The sequence below is a fragment of the Anolis carolinensis genome, chromosome 1 (assembly GCF_035594765.1).
Source record: "Anolis carolinensis isolate JA03-04 chromosome 1, rAnoCar3.1.pri, whole genome shotgun sequence".
Classification (NCBI taxonomy): Eukaryota; Metazoa; Chordata; class Lepidosauria; order Squamata; family Dactyloidae; genus Anolis; species Anolis carolinensis.
In genome coordinates this window covers 241,402,342-241,429,485 of record NC_085841.1, presented here as the reverse complement: position 1 = coordinate 241,429,485, position 27,144 = coordinate 241,402,342, and the positions used below count along the sequence as shown (strand labels likewise).

Below are 27,144 nucleotides of genomic sequence, written 5' to 3'. Positions count from 1 at the left end.
AATTTGTTTTGTCTCTTCTAATCCTCCAAAGTGCCAGCGCACTAAAGACCTTGCATTTTAATAGTTCCCAAGCCAAACTTGATTTGGACACACCATGTCTAGCACCAGTATAACACTGTTCTTGTGAATCCTACCAATATTACTAGACAGGAAACAGAGAGACTGGTTCTCCATTATTTTAATAGTACATATTTTAAATAAGTGTCATATTAAAGAGTGTATTTTTCAAAGCTTTCTCTTTAAATTAAGAAAATTCACCTCACCTCTACAACAAAGTGCTTTTTTTAGAAGATCCATGGCTACCAGTGTCTATTATTTATTCCCTGTTGAAATTGTTCACTTACCACCACAATCCATCAGCACCATTTTGATTTTTTCTGAACAGCATATTTCTTTTTTTAAAAAAAAACCTCATGCAACCCAACAAACTGTAGACCATCCATGCACCATAGCAGAATTCCACTATAGTTCTGCTTTCCCCACAAGATAATTCAAAGGCAAATGGTTGATAGAAAGCCTAACAAAATTGTCAGTATTTTCTCCTAGGGGGGAAAAGGAGCTTTCAAATGTATCTGTTAGACGCCTCCCTCAGCTTCTTGGCCATGTGATCCTCTTCTTGAGTTTGGTCTGGACCGACCTTGTCCTCTTGACATTTTAGGATAAGAACCGTATTCTCTGTTCTTGGTTTTTACCCATCGCCTGCAATCCTGAGTCCCATGTTGGCCCTGCCACTTGGTGGGCTCCTTGGGTTCACTATGGCTAACCTCTATGTCATCTTTTTCTTTATCTTGGGCCTCTGTTTTCTGAACTGGCTCCCATTTCCCTCCAATGTTTTCCTTTTCTCTTAAATACACCCCATCTTGAACTGCTGAGGCATCACTGGTGCACACCTCTTTTTTATCCATGTGAACAGGCCCTTGGTCTCTGCTGCACGGTTTTGGGAAGTGTGGGCTGTACTTCCCAGAGTTCCACTGCCCTCTCTCTTTCCTCCAGTTGGGTCTTCTACTGAAGGCTCTGGGTTCTCCCTCAGCACTGGCCACACGTGTTTCTGCTGGCACCTCCATGGTCCTGTAGTGCTGTTGCCAGCCAGGGCCTCGTGAAGATGGCTTTTCCCCTTGCATCCTCTCTCTTTTGCTGTGCTGATGGAAGGTAATGGATGGTCTCTCTGTTTTGTCTGGTTCATTCACTACTGGAATAGTCTTTATAGTCCCCGGAAGATTTTCATAACTTGTTGGTGGTTTCACCTCCTTCTCTGCATCTATGGCATTCTCTGTAATGACCTCCTGCTCATACTGAGGGGCACCTGAGGGCTAAGAAAAAGAGGTAACACGATGAAAGACAGAAAGCACATGAACTCAGTACAGTTTAATCTTCAGCCCATGTTTCCATGAGCTAAAATGCTGGTGACACTAAAGATACGTTCGAACATTGTAAGGTGCAACATGCTACTAGGAATAATACTATACTGATTTTTTTTTCCTGTGTCAGGAGCAACCTGAGTTTCTTCTGGTGTGAGAGAATTGGCCATCTGCAAGGACGTTGCCCAGGGGACGCCCGGATGTTTTGATGTTTTACCATCCTTGTGGGAGGCTTCTCTCATGTCCCCGCATGGAGCTGATAGGAAGTAGCATTTGAAGAAATTACTTTTCCTCTCTCAATATTTTTAATTAAATCTTTTCACAAAACACACAAAAAGAAATGCTACAATACTTCTAAGTACATAAACATAGATATACTTAGACAATGGTTGATTAACATACATACAACTCTACCTATAAATCTAAAATTACCAACATATACATAAATTAATTTTAAAAGTGGATTTCCAGCTTCTCTTTTGTCGGTTTCTCTATAAATTTAATATTCATAGAGAAACATTTATATTCAGAAAATTGTTTACTTCTGTTTGTTTCAACATCTGCAAGTGAATATCCCAACATTTTATGTTTCCAGACCTGTACATAAAGTCATTCCCTTCCCCTCAGAAATATACTGATAAAACTGTTTCCATTCTTCTGATAATGTGTCCAATGACTTATATTTCAACAATATTGTTAATTTGTCCATTTCTACTATTTCCCACTTCGTTACAATCTAGTCTTCTGTAGCTGGTATCTCTGTCATTTTTCATTTTTGAGCATATAAATTTTTTGCTGCTGTTAACATGTACCGCAGTATTCTGTTATGATCCTTTTTGATTAACCAATAATCCTAGTAATGCAAGTTCTGACTTGAAGCTGGTTCTTGTTTTAAGAATTTATTGGATTACTATCTGCCTTTGCAGCCAGATTTTTTTGGCCTTTTCACAGGTCCACCACATATTGTAATGAGACCCTTCACGAACTTCACATTTCCAACATTTATTATTTGCTCCTTATACTTTTTTGATATTTTGGGGGGGAGGGGGGTTAAATGGCACCTGCACTTTCAAGAAATTTCCAAGGATATCAATAGCAACCATCTCTTGCAACACTAGACAGGATAGTGCAGCAAGGAAAAGCTCTCAGTCACTCTCCCAGGAGGAGAATCAATGGCTCTTATATTCCAAAAAGGCCACTCAGTGTCATCACTTCTCTCCAAGTACAGGTGAGTTAATCTGGAGTTCTAAAATATTTCAAAATCCAAAATTGTCCACCTGGGTTGTTGAGATAGTGATACTTGTGCTTTCTGATGGTTCAAGTGTGCACAAACTTTGTTTCAGGCACAAAACTATTTAAAATAAAATAATGGGTACTGTTCCATCATCCGGGTGAAGGCCACAAAAGAGAGAAGGATAGTCCATTTTAGGGAGGGGGAGAGTGGGCTGAAGGAGTAAAACAATTTCCCTCTGTTTTCCTGTTATTCCCCCCCCTCCCATGTCCCTGTCGTGGAAACAACCCTCATTTATATTAAAATGGAAGAGGGAATAACCAGTGAAAATGAGGGAATTTTTTTCCTCCTTCAACTCCCCCCCCCCCCCCCCAATAAACTAGACTGTCCTTCTCTCTCTAGGGCCCTCTTGTGGCCTCTGCCCGGATAATAGAACAGTACCAAATATTGTATATTCAGGTTGTGAGTATAAGGCAGTGGTGGTGAACCTATGGCATGTGTGCCAGAAGGGGCACACAGAGCCCTCTGTCCTGGCACGCACGCTGCCCCCTCCTTCTGCCCCCCCCCCAAACTTCGTTTTCTTGGCTGCTCCAGCATGCAGCTCTCCCACTTTGATGCTGCTGTTTTTGGGGAACGAAAGTGAGAAGGGGTAAAGGAAGGCAGAAAGACTAACAAGTGGGAGCAGAGGTGGAGCTTGGCAGGTTCACTTGCTCTGCCCTTAACTACGCTCCTGCTGGCTGCAACGTGGAGGCCTGGTGGAGCGGAAAAAACTGGAAAGCAGCCTGAGACTTGAAGAAAGAAACATTGGAAGGAGGGGATCTGGGAATTCTTGTATCAGGCTGCCTCACTGACAATTGTCTCTCTGTGTGTGTTAAAGACAGTTTCAGCTGCTTTAAAAAATGGAACTTCTACTCTGAGGTTTTTTATGAAGCATTTTATTGTAAATATTAAGAAGTAGCAAGTTTACAGTTTGGAATATGCTTCTGTATTTAACTAATTAAAAAGAATATCAAATGGGCAGGAAAAGTCTGGCATTTTTAGTCACCTTGTTAAGATTTCAGTAGACAATAATCACTATACAAAGCAAGAAATCAATATTGATCCTGTTGTGTTAAAGAAAGCTTCACAAAAACAAAATAAACGAAGGAGCCAGCTAAGCCTGCCATTCTGCCCTTCCCTCTCTTGCACACTTCCCCTCTGCTCTCCCCCTAATTCTTTCCCTTACTAGCAATAATAACAGCAACCTCAGAGGCCATGCAATCCAATCCCCTTCCAACATGCAGGAAAAGCATAAAGCAACCCAAAGTAATGGTCATCCAGCCTTTGTAGTAGTAGTAACAATAATAATAACAGGTTGCTTACCTGTAACCGTGTTTCTTCCAGTGGTCATCTGTGAAATTCGCACATATAGGTCTTCCGCGCATGCCTGATGCAGTTCAATATTCTCTAGAAGCTCTAACTGAAACATTTTGGCGGTAGCCCCACCCACTTTCATCAGGATAGTATACAGCCAGTGAGAGGGGCTGTAGCCTCAGTTTCTTAGCCTCTATGGCAGCAGCTACAGATACTGAGGCATGATGAACAGCTAGGAAGATGGGTGAGGATATGCAAATTTCACAGATGACCACTTGAAAAAACACGGTTACAGGTAAACAAGCCACACTTCTTCTTCCTGGTCTCTGTGAAATCGCACGTATGGATGACAAACAAGCTATTGACCTTGGAAGCGCGTAGTCATGCCACACAGGAGAAGAGGACAACTCTGCCAAAAGCAGCATCCTTCCTGGAAAGGGAGTTCACTTTTTAGTGGGAGGCAAAGGTAAGTGATGTGGACCACATTGCCACATGGCAGATGTGTTAGAATCATAGAATAGTAGAGTTGGAAGAGACCTCATGGGCCATCCAGTCCAACCCCCTGCCAAGAAGCAGGAAATCGCATTCAAAGCACCCCCGACAGATGGCCATCCAGCCTCTGCTTAAAAGCCTCCAAAGAAGGAGCCTCCACCACAGCCTGGGGGAGAGAGTTCCACTGTCGAACAGCCTTCACAGTGAGGAAGTTCTTCCTGATGTTCAGGTGGAATCTCCTTTCCTGTAGTTTGAAGCCATTGTTCCGTGTCCTAGTCTGCAGGGCAGCAGAAAACAAGCTTGCTCCCTCCTCCCTATGACTTCCCCTCACATATTTGTACATGGCTATCATGTCTCCTCTCAGCCTTCTCTTCTGCAGGCTAAACATGGCCAGTTCTTTAAGCCACTCCTCATAGGGCTTGTTCTCCAGACCCTTGATCATTTTAGTTGTCCTCCTCTGGACGCTTTCCAGCTTGTCAACATCTCCCTTCAACTGTGATGCCCAGAATTGGACGCAGTATTCCAGGTGTGGTCTGACCAAGGCAGAATAGAGGGGGATCATGACTTCCTTGGATCTAGACGCTATACCCCTATTTATGCAGGCCAGAATCCCGTTGGCTTTCTTAGCAGCCGCATCACATTGCTGGCTCATGTTTAACTTGTTGTCCACAAGGACTCAAAGATCTTTTTCACATGTACTGCTGTCTAGCCAGGTGTCCCCCATTCTGTATCCAGAAGTATGCCCTTCAAAAACGCTTGACAAGTAGCTACCACTCTTGTTGAGTGGCCCTTGACTTGAGGTGAAAGATCTCCACGTGAAAGCTGATAAGCAAGGTGGATTGTGGCAAGAATCCAGAAGAACAAACATTGTGTTGATACTGAGCAGCTAATAGCATCCTGGTGATATTTCAGAAATTGCTTGGATGATTTCCTGTGCATGGATGTTCTATGCACATAAAAAGCCAGGGCCCTTCTAATGCCTGGCAAATGAAGGGATCATTCGAGGGGAGAAGAGAGGTTCTGGAAGAATGCCAGAAAGATGTCTTGGGACACATGAAAGCAAGAAACAACTTTGGGCAGGAACCCATGTCTGTATGGAGGACGACCTTGTCCTTATGGAAACACAGGCAAGGCTCATCTACCTGAAGGGCACAAAGTTCGCTGGCCTACCTTGCGGACATGACAGCTACAAGGAAGGCAGTTTTCCAGGATAGGTAAGAGAGGTCCACCGATGTCAGAGGTTTGAACAGTGGTTTAGAGAGTTGAGATGAGTTCCAGGCTCCATCCTGGAGTCAGGGGACATGCTGGAGGATAAATGTTCTTATAACCCTTTAGAAACAGTTGGATCAGAGGATTTGAGAAACAGGAGGGGTGACCAGTCTTTCTCTGGTACCATGAGATTGCCACAAGGTAACATTTCAGAGAGAAAAGAGAAAGTCCCATCCCTGACAAGGATACCAGAAAGTCAAGAATCATTGGCATAGTTGCACTGCATGTTTCAGGAAGAGGTGAAGTGATGTCACTTGTAAGTATAGGCACGCTTAGTAGACGTTTTTGGGGCAGCCTCAATGATGAGTTTCACAGCATGGATGTATCCTCCAGGCTGTGAGGTGCAGGAACTGTACATCTGAATGGCAGACCTGGCCGATCTGGGAGGTAAGTCTAGTTGGTATCACAGGCATTGAAACTCATTCTGGGATGCCTGTAGGAGTGGGGTGAACCAAAGTTGCCGCGACTACCATGGAGTGATGAGAATGCAGTATGCATCATCTGTTAGGATCTTTGACAGGGTTCTCGTTATCAAAGGTGCTGGTGGAAATGCAAACAGCATCACTGAGGGAGCCCAGTACTCACCCCAGCAGAAAACACATGCAGAACTGGGCACATTGCTTGTTCTGTGGTGAGGTAAAAGGTTCACCCATGGGGTGGAGGTGCCATTTGTGGTAGGACTTGGGGATCCTGATCAGGGAGTTGGCTAGGGTATTCTCCTCTCCTGGGAAATGGTGCGCAGTGAGTTGGATCCCTTGATGACATACCCCCCTCTCAATAATATCAAGCACCCAGGAGTCTGTAGCAATGTGGCACCAAGCTTCTGCATAGAAAGAGAGGCGGTCCAAAAATGGTGCTGTATAGTCAGAGATGTCAATATTGCAGATAACAGCAATTGAACTTAAGGAACACACTAAATTCAGAATAACATTAGGAACTCCAACTGTAGAACCTCCAGAGTCTTCAACTGAAAGGGGGCTAAAAGCGCCGCTTCAAATTGTCAGCCTTTTTGCCCTTACCCTGTAGACTTCCCTTGGAAGGAAGGGGGGTTTCCTATTAGGTGCTGCTTGAGACTGGGGATACGATCAAAACCTCAGGGTTTGTTGGAAGTTGTAGATATAAATAGAAGCTTTACCACAGTTTTTGAACCAATATATACCCTGCAGTATAATAACGTGTCACTCAGGCTTGTGTAAGAAGTAACAATATCTTTACTTCAGTTCAAAAGATCAAACAGGGCAATAATATATACAGCAGTCTCTCTGAATTCACACAGAGAACAGAGGGAATAAACATTCCTTTAAGCCTTGGAAATAATCAGGCTTTGGAGAGTTGGCAGCCATTTCCTTTCTGACAGTTTCCAGTCAGTGGTTTCTTCACTCTCCAATGTGAAAAAATAGCAATTAAAACTGTTTGTCTCAGCAGGAAGCCGGAGACACTGGGAAGCCAAATTTGTGCACTGTCTGGTGCATCTTGTTGGTATGCCCCAGTTTAGAATTAAACAAACCCAATTCATGCATGGGGAAGTCTTCATTTGCCCCAGAGGCTGAAGTGGGCAGCCCAGAGGAACATAACCATGCATGGTGGCAAAGGGCTATGACTACCATAAATAGTTTGCCCGCTGAGTCAGCAGTATGCTTGGCCAGTACTTTCTGTAGCTTGCCAACAAAGTGGCTTCTTGTTGAAAAGCTTTGGCCAACTTCAACTCCTCTGAAGAGAGATGATCAAATTAGGGAGAAATCTTATTCCCGAAGGAGCCCCATAGTAAGCCAGCCTGGCAAAAAGGCCTGCTGAGGAGTACACCTTCTGGCCCATTGTGTCAAGTTTCTTGCTCTTTATCCATCGGCGTGGTGTGTTATTTCTGAGAAGAGTGTGGTTGAGTCACATCTATTGGGGTGTTTTCCCATCTGCTCAGCAGTTGACAGATCCACATGATATAAACTTTCTACCTTTCTTTAAATTGCTGGAACAGACGATAGGGAAAGGCTCGGAGTCTTGATCAGGTGCAAGAGATAAGGCAGTAATGGGAGCACCATTGTTGCAGGCGCTTGCTGTTGATTGGAGGAAAAAATTGGATCCTCCACTGGAGCAGGTGGCTGGGACGTAGGGAGTTTCAGGGCCCGTGCAAGGCGAACCACACCTCCGGTAAGCTGTGGAAGTCTTCCGGCGACAAGAGATCTGCATGCTCGGGGCAATCAGGAAGGGCAGGCTCGTCTGGCGCTCCCTCTGAGGTCTCCGAACCCCTGTAAGTAGCGGCATCCTTGAAAAGATTAGCATGTCATGGGCGGGACTTAAGCAGTCTCAGTTGGGGATCTCGAAGATAAATAATGGTGGTACAGTAGAGTCTCACTTATCCAACATAAGCGGGCTGACAGCAATAATGTTGGATAATGAGGGATTAAGGAAAAGCCTATTAAGCATCAAATTACATTATGATTTTACAAATTAAGAACCAAAACATCATTTTCTATCAACAAATTGATAGAAAAAGCGGTTCAATACATGGTAACGTTATGTAGTAATTACTGTATTTATGAATTTAGCACCAAAACAGTGCAATGTATTCCAGTAATAGGAGCCTCGTGAAGGGCACAGCGAGCAAGAGCTCCAAGATCGCATCAAGGGTGAGGGGCCCCTTGAACCTGGACCATAAGAGTACTTTGAGCTGCATGAGCAGCGGGAGGAAGAGCGGCCATAAGATCTCGGTCTCAAGTCTCCCGGGGGATGCGGGGGCTCGGTGATCATGCCTGAAAGCAATGGTGGTGCAGAGTGGTCAGAGCTTCTGTAGTTTCCTCAGACCGAGTTGTCCATTGTGGGGGTTGGCGGAGTGCTAATTGGCCTCCCTTTAGGTGAGGACTGGGGAGATCTCTGAAGGGGCATGTGCATCATCCAATGGGGGTGGCTGTGCGGAAGGCAATGTTATTGCTGCTGTCTGAATGCCTGGTGAGACTGCTACAGGCGATGTTGAAGCGCTTGCTGCAAGGGCAGTTGCAGGATTGCTGCCTGAATCAGGCTTCCCTCTGTTTTTCCAGCCTCTTTGAGCAATCCAGGCTTTCCCAGCCTAAATTCGGGAGGGGGGGGGGGGGCTGAGAGGATTTTTTTGTTGCCTTGGGTTGTTTCACCAGGTTAACAACAACTTTATTTATAACCCGCCCTACCTTCCCGAGGGGTCTCAGGGCAGTTTCCAAGAAAGGATGGCAAACATTCAATGCCATAAAACAATACAAAATGAGCAAACAGCCCCATGAATAAAACATCTATAACAAATTTTAACAAATACTCACAAAGTTTCAATAATTAAATAAAACATATAAATGTATTAAACCTACCAAGTAACAAAACTAATCAGTTTAAAAATGTTGGAAATAGCAACCTTCTTCAATCCTCCACTAGTATGATTCTGTTTGCTTACTGTATTGTAAAGCTTTCCCTTTACTCTGTTTCTTGAGGTTGTGGGAGGAGCTGCAGACCACATGATCAGACCTCTCTGGAAGAGTTTTCTACAAAAGGTTATGATTTTCAGATGGTTGTGAATGCCATTTTTCTCCGAAATGTTATTGAGATTCTGGTTTTCCAAAAGGTTATGATCTCTAAAAGGTCATGCCTTTCTAAAAAAACAATTAAAAGCAGTTAAAATAACTATTGTTATATAATTTATAATAATTATATATAACAAGGCCCCTCCCGAAAGTTGCCGCTACCAGAGATTTAGAAATGATGACAGCAGGAGGTGTTATGATATCAGGGGAGGTAAGCCGAGTGCTTCTTAGGCTGGGTGGATGGCACCAAAAGTGCTTGCTCATACAAAAATGCTTTGAGGTGGGAGTCCCAGTTCTTACGAGCCTGGGGAGTACAGGAGAAGCAAATGTGGTGAGATTGGACCACATGGGGCTCCCCCAGGCACATGGAATGGACGTCGGTGTCTCGATGCTTCACCCCACAGGCTGCACATTTCTTTAAAAAGGTAGATGGCATTTAGAAAAGGTGAGGGTAACTGGCCTGATTGCTGAAACAAAATCCAAAGCACTAGGCAGGAGAGTGATTAAGGCAGTCTGATAAAAACGGGAGACAAACAGGTCCAAATCACTAGGCAGAGAGTAGTCAAAAATGACCCAGTCAGAGGAAAAATGCAACCAAGTCCAAATCAGCGAGCAGAGGATAGTCAGAAAATGGTCTTGTCCAAAAAACGGTCAAAAGGTTGTGCCGGTCTTTGCAAGAGCTAAGAGAAGTCCCTAAGTTGCTGCAATGGTAGCAGGCAAATGGAACTGAGGCTACAGACCCTCTCACTGGCTATATACCACCCTGGGGAGACTGGGTGGGGCCAGTCAAAATTAGAGCTTCTAGAGAATTCTGAACAGCTTTGTGCATGCGAGGAAGACCCATATGTGTGATTTCAAAGAGACCACGAAAAAAATAATAATAATACAGTAGAGACTCACTTATCCAACATAAATGGGCCGGCAGAATGTTGGATAAGCGAATATGTTGGATAATAAGGAAGCATTAAGGAAAAGCCTATTAAACATCAAATTAAGTTATGATTTTACAAATTAAGCACCAAAACATCATGTTATACAACAAATTTGACAGAAAAAGTAGTTTAATGCACAGTAATGCTATGTAGTAATTACTGTATTTACAAATTTAGCACCAAAATATCATGATGTATTGAAAACATTGACTACAAAAATACATTGGATAATCCAGAACATTGGATAAGCGAGTGTTGGATAAGTGAGACTCTACTGTAGATGCAGTAATCCCAGGGGCCATGCAATTCAACCCCCTTCCACCATGTAGGAAAAGCACAACCAAAGCACCCTTAAGGAATGGACATCCAGCCCTTGTAATAGCAGTAATAGCAGCAGCAGCCCCAGAGGTCATGTAGTCCAACCTTCTTTCACTATGCAGGAAAAGCACAATAAACGCACTCCAAATAGATGACCATCCAGCCTATGTAATTAAATAATAATAATAATAATAATAATAATAATAATAATAATAATAATAATAATAATAATGGCAGTATGAGTTGTTTCTTCTAAGTGAAACCTCAGTAACTCAGGTTGAATTGCCATGTTAACACTTTGCGATAAATAAGTGGGTTTTGGGTTGCAGTTTGGGCATTCAGTCTCTGAAAGGTTCACCTTCATTGGTATAAGGTGTACAGTATATAAAACATAAATAAACTTCAAACTTAGACTTGGGTCCTATCTGCAAGATAGCTCATTATGTACCCATGTGCAAATAGAGGTATTCGAGGATATTTTAAAAAATCAAAAATCAAAGGTATTTCTGGTCCCAAGTGTTTCAGATAAGGGATACTCAACTGTACCAGACTCAAAGCATCCTCTCAGTAGTCCTGATTATTAGGGAATCTGAGTTGTTAGACTTAAAGAAAACCCCTTTGCTATATTCCACAAAATATAGCAGAGTGCCAGGACATAATGCCATAACCAGCAGAAATTTACATGTGGTGAGCAGGAATAGCCTTTATCCTTTTAGGATGGCTAAGAATTGCAGAATCAATCTTAGGTTTCAAGGATTTATTAAAGTAAAAGTGTTGGGGAATCTGAGCTGTTAGACTCAAAATAACCCTCAGTGGAGATGATTCCACCATAAATATAGCAGAGTTCCAGAAGTAAACTTCATAACCAGCAGAAACTTACATATGGTGACTTGGGATAATTTTCTATTCCTTAGGGTGGGTTAGGATTGCAGAGTCAGAACTTTTGGTTCAAAAATATTTATTGAAATAAAAGAAATACATTCTTGATAGAAAAGGTCTTGGGGCTAACTAGCTTACTAAATATGTCATCTTCTAAAGAGGTAAAAAGGAAAAAGGTCAATGCATCTACATTTTGCCTAGAAAGAGGCAAATGTGCATCCTCATTGGTAGAAAGAAAAGCAGAATACTGAAACATGGTCAATGGCCACATGGCCATCCCAGGGCAATAAAACTTAAAGAGGAAATTCCCTCACAGAATTCCATTACTACATCATCAAAGGGGGGTGGGAGCAGACAGTGGCAAACAGGAGGAAAGAGAAATCTCTTTTAGAAAACATGCATAGGAATGTGGGGAAAGGAATCCCTCATCTTAGCCCTGACTCTAGCCTAGCTACTCAATGAGGACTGGAAACTTGATGACAAAAGAGACTTATGCAGTTCAGGGATGGCGCTGCTCCCCCATCTTCACTCACTGGAACAAATGGCATGAAATCTCCAATGAAAGACTTATCACAGAGAAGTTGTTCTGAAGTCTCACCAAAAAAATCTTTATTAGATCTCTGAATCCTTTCATCAATATAGATCACTTTTCTCACAGATATCGATTTATTATCCGGATCATATAGTCTGTAACTTTTGTATTCTGGACTATATCCAACAAGGATCAATGCTTTAGCGGTTCTATCAAATTTCCCAGCTCTTTTCACTTTTGGGATAAAATTCAATGGCTTTAGATCCAAAAACTCTCAAATGATTGGCAGAAGGCGGGTGACCGTACCACAGTTCGTAAGGAGTTGCGTTTCTTCCTCCACTTGGTAGCCTATTTTGTAGATAACAGGCAGAAAGTGTGGCTTCAGCCCACAGAAACTCTGGCAATTTTGAATATAGAAGCATGGTCCTGGCCATTTCAATCAAACTTCTATTTTTCCTTTCTGCAGTTCCAATCTGATTAGGAAAAGAGGGAAGGGAATGCTGGTGAGCTATTCCATAGCTTTTCAGGAGATTGCTTACGGCCTCATTACAATACTCTTTCCCCTCGTCAATCCTCAAAGCCTCAGGCAAACTCTTAAAATGGTTCTTTATTCTTGCCAGAAACTCCAACAACTTTTCATAGACTTGACTTTTACTTTCCAAGAAAAACACCATTGTAAATCTTGAAAAATCATCTATAAATGTTAAGATATATTTATTCCCACTGATTTATTGGTTCGCAGAGGCTGCTATGCACAAACTGCAGGGGGCGCTGTGTCACCATCTCACTGCTCTTTGGAATGTTAGGAGCATGTGCCTTTCCCTCAATACAGATTTCTCATTTTTCTCTGCAACAATTATTGATCTTCAGACCTCTACACAACTTCACAGCTTCATTTAAATATTTGTCACTTGCATGTCCAAAACGCTTATGTCATAACTGGAAACAGTTCTCATTTTGGCATTCTGAGGTTACAAGACCAGAAATTTCTGGTGCAAAATTGACTCTAAACAGTCCAAGGTAGTTGTGAGCTGTTAAAATTATCTTTCCATCTTTCACAACTTTAGAGCTTTCTCCATTAAAGATAATTTTGCATCCTTTTTTTGCTAACTTTGATACAGAAATCAAATTACACCTTATTTCGGTACTATACATCACATCATTTAAAACCAGTTTTGTTCCTGTGTCCAGACATGCCAGAGAAATCTGTCCTTTTCCAATACATTTTATTTTGTGATAACCAATTCCATACACTGCAGAGTCACATTTATGCAATTCTGAGAAATAATCTTTATTTGAAAAATAGTGATTATCTGCACCGCTGCCCAGAAAAATATCTGTTTTGGACACTTTGTCACAGGATGAATTAAAAGCTAATTCATGTATCATGCTTTGTGTGGCAGTTATTTCATCATCAAGCTCTGGTGAGAAAACTAAGCTTTTCTCTTGCACTTCTGTGCTGAGGTGAGTCACCTGAAACATTTGCATTTCCTTTCAGAGTCCAAGGTTTTTTTTGTTCCTGGCTCCTAGAGTCATTAAACTGGCTGGCCATTTGGCCTTGTTGCCTAGCAACAGGAGTGGGCAAATTCCCCAAACTTTCTTCGTTCCTCTTTGCCAAAAAACATTGCTTTTGAAGATGGCCAATTTTGCCACAGAAATGGCACACTTTGGAACTTTTCCTCTGGGATTTCTGGCCATGTGCTTTTAAAGTCATTCCATTTTTCTCAAAAAGCGAGCCACACAGGGTACTTTTTCTTTCTCTTTCAAGTGATTCTGCTCTTAATTCTGCGATTAACTCATCAAAAGTTAGTGGGTTCTGTTCAGTGTGAGTATTTTTCATAATTAATACAAAATTTTCATAGCTTCGATGAATTCGAGAAAAAATAATGGCAATAGCCATTTTATCACTCACTTTTTCACCATGCATTCTTAGCTGGTCAACTAAAGATCGTATATGTTGTAGAAAACCATCTAAGTTCTGTTCTGAATCCATTCTTGCTGTGAACAATTTTTGATAAATTAGCATAATTTCAGCATCGGAGACTCTACTGTAGTGTCTTTCCAATGATGCTAGCATTTCTTTTGCTGTTTCAGCATTTCTTACAAACTCAAAGGTTCTATCTGATAGAGAACATGAAATGATTCCCCTCACCAATCTGTCGCTCTGGAGCCAGTCAATGTATCCCTCATCTTCAGGTGATGGAGGATCTTGGTCACAGACTTCAGCCTCTTTGGAATTCAGGAATAATTCCAGTCGTCTTTTCCAATTAAGATAATTTCCACCTTCATTCTCCAATTTAGGAAGAGTCCAAAGAAATTCCTGTTTCCGTTCCACGGTTCTTGGCTTTCAAAAATAAAAATGAAATGCTCCAAGAAAATTCAAAAAACAAAGTTCAAAATAAGATACACAAAAATCAAAAAGGCTCAAAAATCTCTTTGAGAAACCTTTCTCTGCTCCTTTTCACTTATCCTTTAAAAAGCTATTTCCCTTTTTGCTCAGCCCACACGTGCCTGGGCCTGTAAACCCTTGCTTGGGGAATCCGAGCTGTTAGGCTCAAAATAATCTCAGTTGGGGTGATTCCACCATAACTATAGCAGAGTACCAAATATAAACTTCATAACCAGCAGAAACTTACATGTGGTGAGCTGGGATAAGCTTCTATTCCTTAGAATGGCTTAGGATTGCAGAGTCAGAACTTTAGGTTAAAACATATTTATTGAAGTAAAAGAAATATATTCTTGATAGAAAAGGACCTGGAGCTAACTAGCTTACTAAATCTCAACTTCTAAAGAGATAAAAAGGTAAAAAGTCCATGCAGCTACATTTTGCCTAAAGATAGGCAAAGGTGCAACCTCATAGGTAGAAAGAAAAAGCAGAAGAATGAAAAATGGCCAATGGCCATCCAAGAGGAAGCTCCCTCACAGAATTCCAGTACTATATCATCCAAGGGGGAGCAGACAGTGGCTAACAGGAGGACGAAAGACAAAGCCCTTTTAGGAAACATGCAAAAAAAATGTGGGGAAAGGAATCCCTCATCTTAGCCCTGCCTCTAGCCCAGCTACTCATTGCGGACTGGAAACTTGATGACACAAGAGACTTGTGCAGTTCAGAGATGAAACCCAACAAAAAGGAAATGCATTCAGGATAGAAAGGTCTTGGAGTCAAATAAGGTTCTGAAACTTCATCTTATAAAAGAGACAACAGGTGAAAAGGTCCATGCAGCTACATTTTGCCTCTAAGAAAAGGAATACCAGGTCACATAGCCATCGCCCGGGGGCAAAACTTTCTTAAAAGAAATGCAGAGGAATGTAGGGGAAAGGGATTCCCTAAGTTTGGCCCTGTCTCTAGCCTAGCTACTTTCTGATTACTAGAAATTTGATATCACCAAAAGTATGGGCAGTCCAAGGGTGAACTCAACATTGATAGGGTTGTTATGTGTTTTCTGGGCTGTATGGCCATGTTCCAGAAGTATTCTCTCCTCTTGTGAGGTATGGAGAAACTAAGCAAGGAAGGTTTATCTATCTGTGGAAGTTCCTGGGTGGTGGGAAGTACTCTTGTCTGTTAGAGGCCATTGTGAATGTTGTAATTAATCACTTTTGTTAGCCTTAAATGGCTTTCCCAGCCCCACCTTTAAGGCCATTTAAGGCTAACAAAGGTGATTAATTACAATATTCTCACTGGCCTCCAACAGACAAGAGTTCTCTCCCCCCCCCCCCCCCCACCCCAGGAACTTCCACAGATATATAAACCTTCCTTGCTTAGTTTCCAATATACCTTACAACCTCTGAGGATGCCTGCCATAGATGTGAGCGAAACATCAGGAGATAATACTTCTGGAACATGGCCATACAGCCTGGAAAACACACAACAACCCTGTGATCCCGGCCATGAAAGCCTTCGACAACCCATGTTATATTCATCAGTGACTATAGTTCACCGATGAGTCTCATCCTGTTATGTTTTAGTAATGCCTCTAATTCATATTTGTTTTCCTATGTCAACACTGATAATTGCACTGACCTTTTGCAGGCTAATGAAGTATCGATTGCGCTCTGCCTCAGGATCAATAATGCCTCCTTTTGCTTGTTGTCTCTGATAGATCAAGCTCAATTGTTCTCTGTGCAGCTTCATCGCTGTGTCTGGTTGGTACACTTCCTGTGGGGGAGAGAAATGTTATCCCTTCTAGCTAGAGTGGATTTCTTTGGCTCTGCTCTACAAGTCTGTTATATGCCCATATAAGCAATACAAGTGCAATGCATTTGTTCTGTTTCTATAAGGGTTTTATATTTGTATAGATAGCTATGCACTATGGATGCTAGGGCTAAGGAATATGTGGCCCTCTATGTGTTATTTGACTGGAATAAGCATCATTAGGGGCCCGTGGTGACACAGTGTGTTAAAGCACTGAGCTGCTGAACTTGCAGACCAAAAAGTCCCAGGTTCAAATCCCGGAGCAGAATGGGCGCCTGCTGTTAGCCCCAGCTCCTGCCAACCTAGCAGTTTGAAAACATGCAAATGTGAGTAGATCAACAGGTACAGCTTCAGCGGGAAGGTAATGGCGCTCCATGCAGTCATGCCAGCCACATGACCTTGGAGGTGCTGGCTCTTCGGCTTAAAAATGGAGATGAGCACCAACCCCCAGAGTCGGTCACAACTGGACTAACATCAGGGGAAACCTTTACCTTTACCTAAGCATCATTAGTTATGCATGTTATACTGGCTTGGACTAATGATAGTTGCAGACCAGCAACATCTGGAGGGCCAGATATTCCTCAATCCTGATGTATATTATGATGTGGGAAAGAGTCAGCAATGCTGATTAAGAACTTCTAGATAGCTCTGTTTATTAAGAGAGAAGAAGCATCCTTGCTGCATTTCTTAGAGCACAAGAGGATAGGGGACAAGCCAATTTCTTCCTAGTCCCCTCAAAGCAAGTCCATATGGTTTTCTTCTGCAGTCCTTCTCAAAATGGCTACAGGAAGTCACTCTGTATTTCCATTTTGAGAGGAAGTGTAGGTATTTGGGAATACAGAGTTCTGGAGTACTTCTGGGGTAGATATATTTCAGTTTGTTTTCCCATGCTTGGGGACTTTGCACACAGTTTTTGGACAATGATTGCATGGAAATAAAATCATTTTTTAAAATGTGAGGACTGTGGAACTTGATTTTTATAAACCACATCCCTTTAGGGGCTACAAAAGTCAGGTCCAAGTGATGAACTCTGCCCAACCATGCTTTACAGGGAGGTTGGCCCTTGTGAGAAGTTCCTTTTGAAAATTCCCTCACCATTGGCTGTTGAGGTGGCGGTGCTGCTTGCAATGTTGCAAGGTCATACACCAGAGGCTTCCTGCAAACAGGACATGGCACATCATCTTCCTGTACAGGAAAAGATTAGTAATAACAACTTTAAACTCTAATAAGGAATTACTCTATGAAAAATCTGTAATTTCTGCTTTAGTAAGTAGCCATTTTCTTTTAAAAACTCCTCCTCCTCCTCTAGCAATAAGATCATGGTGGTTAGCAACAGAATAGTGATCCATCCCTCAAGTGTTATTGGTATAGCTTGGATCCCTAGCTCAATGTAATGACTTTTATAAACCACATTAACTTTCTGAAAGATATTGTGGCCATTGAAGCTTTCTTCTTTTCAGATATTACTGGATCGTTTTAACACTACAAAATCTTATATAGGAACAAGATACAAGATATTGTTTATCGCCTCAGATTTTCTACTGTGTCCATTGGCCACAGTTTATTTTTGTTAAACAAAAGAACCTACAAATGAGAATACACACATGACTCTAGACATCAGGAAACTGATTGCTACCCAGCCTGAAAAATGTTGTTCCTATATTATCATACAGTGACCTCAAAGATTACTCCAGCCTCAGAAAACATTAGTAGTCAAAAAAAGGCCAGTGAACTGGTAGAAACAACTACAGTAGATACAGTAGCATTACCTCTTTTGACTGAGATGCCAGTGTTGGTAATCTTTCTTTCTTCTGTGCACGTTTCTCCTCCTCCATATGCTGTGTATAACTGGCAAGGCAATATGAGTGGAAGTAATGGTAACATGGAGTCTTAATGAAAGCTTCATTTTCCTATACAGTGGAAGGAACAGATTATTATTAATATATTATGTCAAGTCCTGTATGATTTAAAGTATCACAAAGTCTATTACAACTAGAATTAAAATTCCATCACTGCACTATGACGATAATGTTTGGATCCAAAATAGATGTGCATTCTGCGTATAAACCAAATTACTCCCTTCCTTGAAAAGCTGTCTAGAGCCCCTTCCACATTGCCCCTATACCCCAGGATCTGATCTCAGATTATCTAGTAGTGGAGACTCATATAATCCAATTTAAAGAAGATAATTGGGATCAGACCCTGGGATATAGGGCAGTGTAGACAGGGCCTATAGACAGTAAGTCACTCCAGAAGCACAGCAGTATACTGGAGGAAGGAGACTAGGGCAGAGCAGGGGGAAAGAAAAATGTCAATTTCCTCCCACATATTAATGAGAAACACAATAATCTCTAGATTTTGGCCAGTGATATTGACCTCAGTTTATTATATTGATGCTCCAGTTATTTTGGTTAAGTATACAATGTTTTCTGATAATGTAAAACTACATGTACCGTATATACTCGAGTATAAGCTGACCCGAATATAAGCCGAGGCACCTAATTTTACCATAAAAAACTGGGAAACCTTATTGACTCGAGTATAAGCCAAGGGTGGGAAATGCAGCACCTTCTGGTAAATTTCAAAAATAAAATTAGATACCAATAAAATTACATTAATTGAGGCATCAGTGGGTTAAATGTTTTGAATATTTACTGTATTTCAAAGAAAAACAGTAAACTAACTCTATAAGTGGAAAAGCAACAATAACTTTGTAATAATAATCATCATCAACAACAGCTTCATTTGTACCCTGCCCTATCTAACTTCCCCTGGGGACTCAGGCCAGCTTCCAACATAGTAATAGGCAAACATTCAATGCCTACATAAACAATGCAGAGCTAGATATAGATCTATCATGATATATACTAATTTCACATGTGTATTACCCCCTGAAACCTTTGCAAATCCTCTATGTGCATTTTCCTCCTGCAATATTTGCAAGCCCTATGTTTATATCTATCTAGACATCTGTGTGTGTGCGTGTGTGTGTGCGTGCGCGCACGTGCATTTTCCCTCTGCACTTGCAAACATGTGAGGGTAAAATTCATATAAAATTCATATATAAAATTTATGTATACACATAGGAACAGATATACAGGTACATGGAAATCTCTATCCATATTTACATAGGATTTGCAAAGACCTGTAAACATATGAGGGGAAAATTCATATATTAATGTATTTGTAGGGGGAACATCTATATAAATATTTAGAAGCTTTGGGGCATGCATTTACCCAAGGAAGAAATGCAAGCGAAGTCCCGCTAAAAACAACTTTGTCCTCTTTTCTCCTGCCCTTTCCCACCTCTTTTCTTTCTCCCTTTTTCAAACTCTAAAAGTAGCCAGAAAAGGCTTTTTAAAACTTCTCTCCCCCTCCCAAAAAACCCACCTCATTTTTGTTTCCTTACGAATAAAAAGAAATACACACCTTCTATTGCTCTCTTTTCCCTCCTTCCCTCCCTTTGGACTCAAATGTTCTTGCAATAGTAGTAGTAGTAGTAATAGTAGTAATAATAATAATTTGCAAGAATATCTTTTTTCCTTCCCCTTCTACCCATGCAATCTGGCTTGCAAGGGTTTTCTCACATTCTCCTTTCGCTTTTGAAAACATTCGCTTCTTGTCTCTGTCTCTCTCTCAAAAAATAAGATAACCAGCCTGGGAGAAGAAGCGAAGAAAGGAGGTTTTGGAAAAGAAAACATACTGTGGCCTCCAGGCTCCGGCTGCTGGCTTGACCTTGACCCGAATATAAGCCGGGGGAGGTATCTTCGAGTATATACGGTATACTCTTTTGATTGTTGTTTGGATGTACACCTGAACTAAGGTTAATGGGTTCTTGACTCCTTGCTTTACAAGATGAGAAAACAAGCTTAAAAACATTGAAACTAAATTAGTATTGGAACTAACTTCAGCAGGCTCTTGATCCTTAGTTTTTCAAATGAGGAAATAGGCTTAACTGTGATGAAACTAACTGTTTGGCAATTCTCCTTCAGTATCAGGAGATGACTATTTCATTAAACTGCTATGTATGTGACCAGACTGATAAGTCTGAAGGTGGTCTCCCAGATAATTCTGAGAAATACTGCAAGCTAGATAAAAAAATCTTTAACTGCTGTAATGCAGATGCCTCTGGATACTATACAACTATTCTTGTATTTGGGTTTTGACCACCAATACCTAGACTGCCTTATAAATTGTTGACCAGTTGGAAGAGCCTGAATGTCACATACTTTCTATTGAGAAACACAATCCTTTTACATTTACAGTGTTTTTACAAATAATGGAGTGGGCATATTTGACATTATTTTATATATTTCTGGTTAGATACATGGTTATCATGGGGGGAAAGTGCAAAAATGAGGGTATAAAATATAATCACTTTATCGGTTTAGCTTGGGTTAAAGGCTGAGATTTACACGAAGTCAGCCAAATGATGAAAACCAAGTATCCAAGTTTGAATATAGGGAGAAACAAGGGTTTAATTCCACAGTGTGCACACTCCTTTTTTCTTGCTCTCAAAGCCCAAAGCATTAATTTATTATATGCAGGAGTGATCTCTCCTGGATCTTGAAAGGTGCTAAGGTGATGTTTAGGATGGGATGTAAATAGATACAGTAGAGTCTCATTTATCCAAGCTAAACGGGCTGGCAGAACCTTGGATAAGCAAATATCTTGAATAATAAGAAGGGATTAAGGAAAAGCCTATTAAACATCAAATTAGGTTAAGATTTTACAAATTAAGCACCAAAACATCATGTTATACAACAATTTTGACAGAAAAAGTAGTTCAAAACGCAGTAATGTTATGTTGTAATTACTGTATTTACAAATTTAGCACCAAAATATCATGATATATTGAAAACATTGACTACAAAAATGCATTGGACAATCCAGAAGCTTGGATAAGCGAGTCTTGGATAAGTGAGACTCTACTGTAATAACGTCAGGTATTCTATTGAAAGACACACACACTTGCCGTGTGCTATGTTTCTAATATGATGCCTTGCAGAGTGTTCCTGAAGACTCAGTATAACATCTATTAATTTGTCACATGCTATCAAGTCCAACCAGGTTTCTCATCTTATCACCACTCAGAGTTGACCTGGCTTTCTTCTTGCTCCCTCATGCATCACTATCGACATGTAAAATTTTGATTTCCTTCATGAGTGAACCACATCATCATCTTACATCGCTGTTGTCAATTCCACAAGTTCCCAAAAGGTTAAACCAAGAAAGCAATCCAATATCCACTTACTTGAAAGCCATACAGGCAAATCACACACTGGCCGTGCGGGATGTTATTGTCAGTAAGGATTTCCTTTCCCTTCTGTGAAGAGATGGGGAGCCAACATATCAGTTCAAACATCAGAATCTCAAAAAAGACCCAGGCTAGATCTGTTCTGAACCTTTACGTCTGGGCAGGAACCCCAAAAAAGTTGATTTCTCTGTCCTTTGTTTTCTTACCTCTATTAGCTCGTACAACATAGCAGTACCAAGTCGGGCCTTAGCAATATTTTGCAGTGTCTGCAAAATCCTAGAAGAAAAAAAAATGTGTCCATAGAACATTAAATATTTAGAGGTGTAAGAAAGCAATACTTAAAGGACTGGCTAAACCTGCCCAGTGCACTTCCAAAACTGCAGTCTAATAGGCCACTGCCTCTAGTTCAGTGCTTTTCTACTTCTGAACATGTTGAAAGAATGTGAGATCAAGAGAGGCATAAGTAATGTACTCCTTGCTCACACCAATGTTATTAGGGAACAAAAACAGTGAAGGAACCATGCACTGCTAGTCAGCTATGGCTGCAGTGTGAATGATCCTGTGCTGGTGTAGCAGCTAAAAAAGCCAATATGATTCTAGGTTGCATCAACTGGAATATAGTGTCTAGATTGAGGGAAGCCATAGCCATAGCCCCACTCTATTCTTCTTTGGACATACCTCAACTGGAATTATGAGTCCAGTTCTGGGTACCACAGTTCAAAAGGATATGGAGAAGGTAAAACGTGTCCAGAGAATGGCAGCCAAAATTATCAAGGTTCTATCTAAACATTAGGGAAAGGTTCCTGACAGAGCTGTTTGACAGTGGAATAGACTGCCGGAATAGAATAGTCTGGTGGAGTCTCCTTTTCTAGAGGCTTTTAGCCAGAGGCAGGATAGCTGAATGTCAAGGGTGCTTTGATTGTGTCTTCATGTCTGGGGGTTGGATTGAATGGCCCTTGGAGTCTCTTCCAATTCTATTTTCCATGAGATTCCAATATTTAAGAATACTAAGTGGAATTATGATATTAATTCAGCCTGCTAGGTCTAACCATCATCATGAACTGGGCACTTAAGATGTCCAAAATGTGATAATGAAACGCTAAGGCAAAATCCAAATTAGCTAAAAGGTGGCAACGGCACTCAAACCCTCAATGTTAAGAGACAGTTTCAATAGCTTTGTATTAATCAATATGTATGTTTTATATATGACTGCGGTAAGTAGTCCAACAATGTATCTTTCCTCTCTTGCTCTCAAAATGAGTAGGATAGCAACATCTTGATCCCTCTTTGCAACAGCACAGTTAAAATTAAAAAAATACCTAATTAATAGATAATTCTTAAAATATAAGGGAAGCAAAACAAGGTATTAGCACTACATCTTCCAAAGAAATTGCGAAAAGGAGGAAAAACAATTTTAACTTAGTTGTTGCACTGAATGGTAACACTGAATGGATTTCACTTACTTCTGAATCTGTTCATCTGACAGCCCTCTAGGATTCTGAATTGTTATTTTTGGCACTTCTTTTGGATACTAAAAAAAAACATTATTAAGTCAAACCAACAGTACAACATGCATCATGATAAAAATGACAAGAAAGAGGATAATGAGTTTTACCTGAACAGGCACAGAAAGGACAAGAGTGAAGCAGACATACTGAGAATCCTGATCCTCTGCAGTTGCTGGATGTAAAACAATGGAGATTTCCCAGGGTTCAGACCTAGGGTTGGAGTAAGACTCACATGAGGGTTAATTATCTGAAAAGAACTAACAGACAGAAGATTAAACATAACGATGACACAAATGCATTCTATTCCTTCCTTTCTCAGACTGAAGGAAAAGTAAAGAATAGAAAGAGACTTTGCAGACACACATTTTGTGTTCTTACCATGATGACATTTAGTGATTGCATCCAAAAACAGGAGAAATAACTAATCATATTACTGCAGAACACTCTGAATGGGGCAGAGTAGAAAGCTGCTATAGTTTGATGTAGAACAAGTAACCAGGAAGGCAGGAATCACCAACAGCATCCTATGGTATGGGTCATACTTCAGAATATGTCTAAGCTTCCAGGAATGATCAACACTTTAAATTATAGACAAGGAATCTTATAAACCAAATTTAGCTTCTGGAAAGTTCAGTTCAATCATATACTCTCCCTTCACTGGGCTCGGAATTCACAATATAGGGTTGTTGTTGGTTTTTTTTTTTAAAAAACCAAACAAAATTTTATATTGACATATAGACAGGTATTTGTGCAGATGGATGTGAGTGAATAGTAATAATAATCATTTATATCCCACTTCACTCACCCCAAATTGAGACTCAAAGTGGCTCACTATTTAAAATATAATACAATTAAACATACACAAAGTAAATATATTATAGCATTAAACTAACTACTTTACTGATTTGGTTAAAATATACTTTAAAATATTTTTAAAAACTCATCAAATCAGTTCAGTAAAAGATTACAGTACCCCCTTAGTCCATCTTTCAAAAGTTTGTTTTAAAGGCTTACCTGAATAAAAAGATTTTAGCTGTTGCAAAAACAACAACGAGGGGGCCATTCTGACTTTCCTGGGAATGGAGTTCCAGAGTTAAGGGGCAAATGCCGATAAAACCCCCTTAGGTTTCCTCCAGCTTCCGATAGTGGTAGGACCGAAACAAGGTCCTCTCCAGATATTCTCAAAAGTCTAGGCAAGTTCATACAGGAAGATATGATCCACCAAATAGCCTGAGTCATATAGGCCAATATGATGTGGTTTTACGTTTGCTTTAGACACATCCACTTTTCTCATGCAATAAGGTTAGCCTAGAGCACATACAGCTAAAAAGCGTCCCCAATCTGTGTTTCACATCTAAGAGCAAGACATCCAACTGTAAGGCAAATACCTGTCATTTCCTTTAGACACCTGTAGCTCATCCAAGTAGATAGATTCTAAGACTTCCTCCTCTGAAGGCAAAATCCTGAAGGCAAAGAAATGTTATATGTAGACTCATCTCCTCAGGTCTCCATCTAGATAGCACAGCATTACTGCGGCAAACATTTTCTACCAAATGCAATGCAGACTTGTCTTAGAGAGAAAAAGACAGACCTTACTAAAAACTCCAGGAATAAGTTTGGATAACCCACAACTGGCTCTGCCAGATTTAAACAGTGTTATTGATTACAAGGTGACTCGGAGCCTCCCACTCAGGGGGTCATCAAAGTTGATTGGCCATACCTAAATACTGATATATCAGAGCATTCCAATAAAATAGCTTTTTGTAGCACAAAATGTCATAACATTTATCTCTCTCTCTCTCTCTCAGGAAAGGAGAATATGTTTGGAGATGACAAAACCTTGAAAATCTAAACTGGTCCAATAACTGACATTTTTGTTACTTCTAATGACAGAAATCTATGATTTCTGACCACTTCCCCAAATATAGAAAATCTCACATCACTTTGTAGCTTTAAAAATCATAACTGCTGTGGCTTTTGAGCCACAGCTTTGTACAATCATACCTCAACAAGCAAAACCACGGCTCTAATATTGGTAGGGGGAAGAAAGAAATGGTTACATGTCTGTCTCAGCTGCTAGAGTAGCTTATTTATTTAACGTGTCAGAAGTGAATTGAAAATACAGTTATAATGTATAAAAGAAAACCAAATAAACCTTAAAAACTTGGCATTATACTAGATTTCCTTTGACCAGAAGCGAACTGAGGTCACAGTTATAATGTATTTTAAAACACAAAGTTTAAAAACTTGACATAATACTAAATGTCCTTTGACCAGAAGCTGGCCACTTGGAGTGTCTCTGGTTTTGCTGTAAGAAGGTCTTCCATTGTGTATGTGGCAGGGAACAGACTGCATTGTAGTGGGTGGTCTGTGGTTTGCTCTTCTCCACACTCGCATGTCGTGGACTCCACCTTCCCGCTTCATAGGAAATCTGCTACAAAACAGGAACTTTTTTGTTGAGCTCCAGAGTCAGAGAAGCTCTCTGAAGCTTTAGGTCAGGGGTCCCCAAACTAAGGCCTGGGGGCCGAATGCAGCCCATCGAAGCCATTTATCCAGCCCCCATGGCACAAGGGCAGAAGGGGGTTGGGCTAAATGACCCAAGGGGTCTCTTCTTCTCTTACAACCCTTATTATTATTATTATTATTTTATTATGACACAGCAAACAAGATAGATATGCTGGATTTTGTATAACAAAATCACAAGTCGAACACTTCCAAGTGTCTAGGACTGTGTGATGTATTTTCGGATGATGCGTGCAGATCCCAGTAGGGTAGCCTTTTGCAGTTGGCATTATTATTATTATTAACATTGAGGCTGGGTGGCCATCTGTCAGGGATGCTTTGCTTGCGCTTTTGGTGCACAAAGGCAGAAGGGGGTTGGACTCAATGGCCCAAGGGGTGTCTTCCAACCCTGGTTTTTATTGTTGTTGTTGTTGTTGTTATTATTCATTATTATTGCTCGGTGGCCAACTATGGTCCGGCCCTCCAACGGTCTGAAGGATCGTGAACTGGCCCCCAGTTTAAAAAGTTTAGGGACCCCTGCTTTAGGTGCTCTTACTGCTTACTAAACTAAACTAGTTTTCTTTCCTCGGGCAAAGGGGTGGGCCAATTTCTACTCCAAACCAGAAAGGCTTTTCTTAACCTCCACCTTCATAAGACTAACAGAAAAATGACTACTCTCAAGCTGTGGGTGAGACAGCCTAACAAAACGTGATGGGACTTACACAGTAGCTAATTGTAAGGAGATCAAACTGCATTCATTCTACAGTGCAGACGCACTCAAGGTAAAGTTCACAAACTGCTTTTGTGCATTAGGGAAATACTAGGGAGTTACCCTGGACCGTGCTCTGACTTCCAAGAAGCACTGCTTGACTATCAAGCAAAAAGTGGGTGCTAGAAAAAATATCATATGAAAGCTGACTGGCACAACCTGGAGATCACAACCAGACACAGTGAAGACATCTGCCCTTGAGCTTTGCTACTCTGCTGCTGAATACGAATGTCCAATGTGGAACACATCTCACCACGTTAAAACAATGGATGTGGCTCTTAATGAGACATGCCACATTATCACAGGATGTCTACGCCCCACACCACTGGAGAAACTATACTGCTGGTATTGCACCACCTGACATCTGCCGGGAAGTAAAAGCCAATGAAGTAACAGCTAATGAAAGGACTAAGGCAGTGACATCTCCGACCCATCCCCTGTTCAGATATCAGCCAGCACATCAATGCCTTAAATCAATTTTTCTCAATCTGGGGTCCCCAAATGTTTTGGCCTACAATTCCCAGCCAGTTTACCAGCTGTTAGGCTTTCTGGGAGTTGAAGGCCAAAAATATCTGGGGACCCCAGGTTGAGAACCACTGCCTTAAATCAAGAAATAGTTTTCTAAGATCTACAGAGATACTTGCAGGATACTCAGCAAGTGAGAATCCAAAAGTGGCAGGCTAAAACCTGGAACCTCAAGCCATGGCTGATACCGAATGAAAGGCTCCCCCCTGGGCACACAAAAGGCTGGGTAACTTGGAAGATGCTGAACAGGCTGCTCTCTGGCACCATGAGATGCAGAGCCAACCTTAAGAAATGGGGCCACAAAGTGGAATCCACGACATGTGAGTGTGGAGAAAAGCAAACCACAGACCACCTATTACAATGCAGCCTGAGCCCTGCCACGTGCACAATGGAGGACCTTCTTATAGCAACACGAGAGGCACTCCAAGTGGCCAGCTACTGGTCAAAGGACATTTAGAATAATGTCAAGTTTTTAAACTTTGTGTTTT

The 27,144-nt window shown here is 41.1% G+C and overlaps 1 protein-coding gene across 4 annotated transcripts in view; it reads right to left on the bottom strand.

The window, feature by feature from the left end:
• Positions 1–160: 160 nt before the first annotated feature.
• rnf25 (ring finger protein 25) overlaps positions 161–27,144 on the bottom strand; it is a 27,417-nt gene continuing 433 nt past the window's right edge. The window contains exons 2-11 of one of the 4 annotated variants that reach the window (XM_008110132.3): positions 24,249–24,323; positions 22,968–23,070; positions 22,816–22,883; positions 21,559–21,628; positions 21,350–21,421; positions 17,865–18,005; positions 17,191–17,280; positions 15,925–16,059; positions 14,056–14,247; positions 161–1,310 (exon numbers count right to left, since the gene is read on the bottom strand). In XM_008110132.3, coding sequence (XP_008108339.2) covers positions 576–1,310; positions 14,056–14,247; positions 15,925–16,059; positions 17,191–17,280; positions 17,865–18,005; positions 21,350–21,421; positions 21,559–21,628; positions 22,816–22,883; positions 22,968–23,070; positions 24,249–24,323 — 1,681 coding nt within the window. In that variant the 3' untranslated portion in view covers positions 161–575. Of the gene's footprint in view, positions 1,311–11,433; positions 12,377–13,112; positions 14,248–15,924; positions 16,060–17,190; positions 17,281–17,864; positions 18,006–21,349; positions 21,422–21,558; positions 21,629–22,815; positions 22,884–22,967; positions 23,071–24,248; positions 24,324–27,144 lie in introns of those variants that run through there. The other 3 variants (XM_062967303.1, XM_003214937.4, XM_062967302.1) reach the window with 3 other exon arrangements.